The sequence below is a fragment of the Manis javanica genome, chromosome 11 (genome assembly GCF_040802235.1).
Source record: "Manis javanica isolate MJ-LG chromosome 11, MJ_LKY, whole genome shotgun sequence".
NCBI classification, from domain to species: Eukaryota; Metazoa; Chordata; class Mammalia; order Pholidota; family Manidae; genus Manis; species Manis javanica.
In genome coordinates, this window is record NC_133166.1 from 23,762,781 (window position 1) to 23,768,136 (window position 5,356).

Genomic DNA, 5,356 nt, shown 5'->3' on the forward strand with positions numbered 1-5,356 from the left:
AAGAACAAAATTAATAAATAAAATTTAATAATAATGGCCAAGACATTATCAGCTAAAAAAAGACTACTAAATTGTCTTAGTAACTTGTAACTCATATAGAATGTGTTATTATTTTTGCATCCCATAACCATGTCTTAACCAGTATTTTAAATAATTAATTGTTGCTTGATGCTTTATAAAAATACTAGAATATTTTACCAAAAATAAAAAATAATTAAAATTAAAAAAATATTAGTATCTCAGTTGTCCCACAGCACATCTCCTTAATATTTCATGAAAAATTTAGTTAATGTACAAGGATGTCAGTGACTTTGAAAAGAGTTTATTGATAAAAGGGTTGCTTCTAGGGATGCTCTATCAACACTGGGCAGAAAGATACAAGAACTGAATTCTTAGACAAGATGACAACATTACAGAGCTAAGTCAATATAAACTGGCAAAGTCAACCAGTGCCTTGGTTGACAAACTGTAGGAAGAAAAGGAGGATCACTCAGTCCTATGTGAACGGGGGCGTACTGGGGAGTGGTAGTATTCTGTATGTCAGGGTCATGAAGAAATATTTTTAAGAAGAAGAAAAGATTATAAAATCATCTTTTCTGTGTCTCTGCCTTGGGATTGACTATGTAAATGATGGTTTGTTCCCTTCAATTGATACTGTTTGGGGGAGACTGCCATACAATATAAACTTAAATACTCCAAAAATCTGAATATCTTGGCCTGTCAGGTCACCCTGACACTCAGACACATACATTGCATAGATGACCTACAACCATCCCCTTGGTGTCCACAGAAGGAATTAAATAGTAGCAGTTTCATGGTACCTCTACTTTTTTCCCCATGAGCAATTACTAAAAGTGAACCCGAGCATGCTCCTGCACGTCACAGAAAAATTACGTTGAGAAGTGAGGGAAGATTGTCCCAGCACCAATCCTGTTTTGGTCAGTATTATCCTTTAAAACGCAATAAGGCCTATTGACTTTTTTGATCTCCTTTGATTCTACAACTTCTTTTTGTATTAGAAGAGGGAGAGATTAATACCAAAATTTTAAAAATAAGCAAAACAGAAAGAAGTTAAAAATTTATCCACTGTTTACTCTGTGTTATGCATATTCAAGATCCTGTTTATATTTTCTGTTTTTCACTTCTATCACAGCTATATGGCAAGCTATAATCAAGGAATTTAAAGATTATGGTGTCATGAGTACTAGCAAGAAGTCTTTCCATTCCCCAAATAATGAGCTGTAAGTATCTCAATCAACCCGTAGGCTCTGCTTTTATGTTGCTCAGAGGTAACTTTCACAGTCTCAGAAAAGTTGCTCCAGAGCCCATACACTCAATGACTCATTTTTCCTAATAACTCATTTCTAGGTTTCTTGTTTACTATTGCCAAAACATATCTCATGGAGGACCAAATCTTCTGAGAAACCAGTCTCTGCCATCCCCAAAGTCATTTCTGCTTTGGAAACAACATGTAAACCACTTGGTCTCGTATCTGTTTTGTCTTCACCCCATAAATGATGGGGTTCAGCATAGGTGGAGCAAGCATGCTGACATTGGCCAAAAGGATGTGGACATGTAGTGGGATGTGGCGTCCAAAGCGCTGAGTGAGGACTGAGAAGACCCCAGGCCCATAAAAGAGGAGGATGACACAGACATGGGAGCCACATGTGTTGAGGGCTTTGTGGCGGGCATCCTGGGAAGGGATATGGAAGACAGCCTGGAGAATCAGCACATACGAAACAAAAATTAGGACAATATCTAGGATCACTGTTGACATTAAGACAAAAAATCCGTACCAGATGTTTACATGGATGTCATCACAGGCATACTTGGCCAAGCCAATGTGTTCACAGAATGTGTGTGGTAGGATATTATTTCTACAAAAAGTCAATCTCTTCAGAAGAAATATCATGGGGAAAATTGTACAATGTGCTCTCAGGAAAACAGCCACACCAATTTTCCCTATCAGAGAGTGGGTGAGTATCATGGTGTACCTCAGGGGGTAACATATGGCAATGTACCAGTCAAATGCCATCGTCAGCAAGATGCCTGACTCAGAGATGAAGGAGGAATGCTGGAAGTAGAGCTGGGCAATGCTGCTATTAATAGAGATTTCCCTACTGTTGCACCAGAAAATGGCCAATGCCTTGGGTTCTGTAGTGGTGGTGAAGACAATGTCCACTCCAGCCAGCATACAGAGGAAAAGATACATAGGCTCATGGAGGCTGCCCTTGATGAGGATGATGAAGATGAGCAGGCCATTTCCAAGGAGGGCAAAGACGTAGGAGATGAGGAAAGGGATGGAAATCCACATGTGCAGGTCTTCTCGGCCTGGAATGCCCAGCAGATAGAAGACTATATGATTAACACCGGTGTGGTTGAAGCTCCCCATCCTCCCTGAGGCAGGCTAGTGTAGAACTTAACCTCGCCTAATAAAGACACAGAGAAATACGGATTATATATAAATGTTTGCCCTGAGTTTTTAGATTAGACGCATCAAATTAAATGCTGCATTTACCACAGTGTCCTCTAAATACCTTTGCTAAAATGTCAGTAAAATAATAAAAAATCATCATAAATACAAAAAGCAGAAGATAATAGCAGAGAAGTGGTAATATTTTGAAAGCCGACGGACGACTATTGACTAAGCAGATGGAATAAAATAGCTTCAAAGTGAAAAAAAGAATCAGATAATTTTCACTGCAGAACCCAGATAGTCTCAAGAATTAAAGGTATTTGGTACTTTTCTAAGTAAGATGGGACTTTTTTAAGAATTATTGATTGAAAATATGTATAAAGAATGATTAGATTCCTGAACCTTTTCCCCAATCTGTCCGTCCACTCCCCTTACCCAGCAGAATACTGGAGGTTTATTCTCTGCTGGAGTCAAGCCTTTGGATCTAGGCATAGCTGGCTCAGGGACTGTGCAGAAAGTGGGGGATAAAATGAAAGGCTACATACTAAACACAATGAAACTCCAGTGACCTTCTGTTTATTATGTCTGTTAGGGATAGCTTATACAACACTGTACCCAGATCACAAAATTCATTTTGGTTTAAGAATGAGGCTTCAAAAAGTGATTAAAGGTCCTATGTATAGGCCTGGGATTTGTTTAGGGAGACTTCCTGTCAAATTACTCCCATCCAGAATGTTACCCCAAAATAAATAAAAAATTTATAAGACTAGAAAAGATTATTTAAGACCTCAAAAGATTTACCTCCCATTAACCTATTCACAGTTAGCTACTGAAAGCTAAGCACACCAAAATGACAAAATGAACCAAAAATAGAGAAATATGGACCCCAACATATGAGCTAAAACATAGTGATACAATGCATGAGAGGGTGCAGACTGTGAAGGAAGAAGGAATTCCTTGAATAATGGTGAAGATTGACAACTGTGAACAGTCCTACAGTATCCTGAGTCCAGGCTGGATCAAGGGGATGGAGGATACGTAAAGGAAAGTCTCAAAGGGAAAAGGAAAAACTTGGTTTTGAAATGTAATTTGTACTCTGGAGAAAGGTAAGACACAGAAAAACTAAGCTAACAAGAAAACAATTACTTATTCCAGAGAAGAAAAAAATTCTGTTGTAAGAAATGTGATCATATGTCACTCTATAATTCAGTTATAATCACAAAAATGTAAACATAAATATGCATTTTAAAATTATGATGTAATTCTATTAACAAAACCAAGAAAAGGGAAGTTTGTGTGCCTGAATGGGCATGTATGCATTTGGTGGGTGGAGGGGTTTACACATTGGAAAGCTGAACATCCAGCTTCCATTTAGAATATCATATGGCAACATCTAAAAATTACTTATAAATATAAATCAAGAAAGAACAATATAAACATTCTGTTTATCTGAAAATACTAAAGAAATAGTTTTAAGTGTTAAAATGGTTGTTTCTGAGGAACAAGAAAGAGAGGTGGGATGGGGCAGAGAAACTCTATTTTAACTGCTTTATGGACTCTTAAAGGCTTTAAACTATGTATGTATATAATATTCACAAAAATAAATGAAAGTCAAGTTATCTTAATAAAGTACCCAGCTCTTCATCTAAAATAAATTTGCAGTTCGTAACGCTGTGTTCCTTCCTGCCCCCATTTTAGTTTCTGAAGCCAAAGCATCCCTCTTCTCTTTGGGCACCGGATCACCCTCCTAGTGAACGTAGATTGGTCAACTGAGCTGATTGCTCTGTCTTGGGAAGGCAGTCCAGGGAAGCTGGCATTGGACGAGGCATAGACAATCTGATGGAGATGTTCCTTGCAATGGACAGTCACCTCCTATACATTGCAAGGCACACAAATGCTCTAAGAAAAAAATACTTTTCCAAGGAATGCCATATTCTTGGAGGAAATGGGAAAGAGCCACCAGAAATACTGAGGGTGCAGTGTGTGCCCCATAGAACTAAGGACAAAAGAGTAGGTGAAGGCAAAAAAGAGCCAAAGATCAAACACAATCAGCAGTTGGATGGAAAACAGCCTTCAGAAGCTGACAGAGGCTTTGAGAAAAGGAATAGCCAAGGGGATTTGTCTTGGTTGGATCCCCAGAGGAAAGTTGAGGAGTTGGAGAATGGCCTTTGGAAACAGTTGCCTAGAACAGCTAGCCCAGTTCCAATTTATCCGAAAAGTCTCTTCCCCATGCCTTCTTTCAAGAGCAGGTTTCCTAACTCTACAAGGGGATATGCGCCACGATATGAAGAACACAGACAACTGCCAGCATCTCTACATTTATTGAGTTTCTGACTCAGAACGTAGCACAGAGTGTATATAAACATTGCTGCCCCCTCTAGGTTCTGTTCTCCTCACCTCTACATTTTATTTCTGGAGGAGGAAACTCCACTCCTACTTTTGTTCCTGTATTGCTCTCTAAATGATGGTGAAACAACTGACAGCAGATCACGTGAAAGAAGTGTCAGCGGAGGCGTGGAGGACCCGCCTGCTGAGGACCGCTACCACCAGGTCAGTCCTTGGCCATAGCCACCTGGAGTCCACGTCCTGCCCTCCGGAAGGGCGCCCCCTGGAGGAGATGAAAGAAATAAAAACAGACGGTAGTACTATTGAGATTCCATGGCCCACTGTTGATCACTGATGATGGAAAACTAGCCGGAAAAGGAGATTAATATGAAGCAAAATTAGAGCCCAAGAGAACCAGCTTACAGATGGTGGTATTCACTGGACTTTGTACGGGGCAGAGAGAGCTTTTTATTGTGAAGCAGAATATAGACACTAAGGGGCTGAGGAGTTGGGGTCTGGTGTACAGTGAAGTTGTGTACACTGGAGTGCTTGGTTGTCCAGCCGAGGGTCACCCTAAGGTAATTTCTCAAATACCTCATGAAGGCTCCAGGAACC

The 5,356-nt window shown here is 39.7% G+C and overlaps 1 protein-coding gene across 1 annotated transcript; it reads right to left on the reverse strand.

Moving 5' to 3' along the window:
- Positions 1-1,279: 1,279 nt before the first annotated feature.
- Positions 1,280-4,119, reverse strand: LOC108388920 (olfactory receptor 52B4-like). The gene has a single exon (XM_017647481.3). The coding sequence runs from the start codon at positions 2,390-2,392 to the stop codon at positions 1,448-1,450; it is 945 nt and encodes a 314-aa protein (XP_017502970.3). The 5' UTR covers positions 2,393-4,119; the 3' UTR covers positions 1,280-1,447.
- Positions 4,120-5,356: the final 1,237 nt, after the last annotated feature.

Coding starts and splice junctions, on each gene's coding strand:
- LOC108388920 (XM_017647481.3), bottom strand. CDS start 2,392: ATGGGGAGCTTCAACCACACCGGTGTTAATCATATAGTCTTCTATCTG.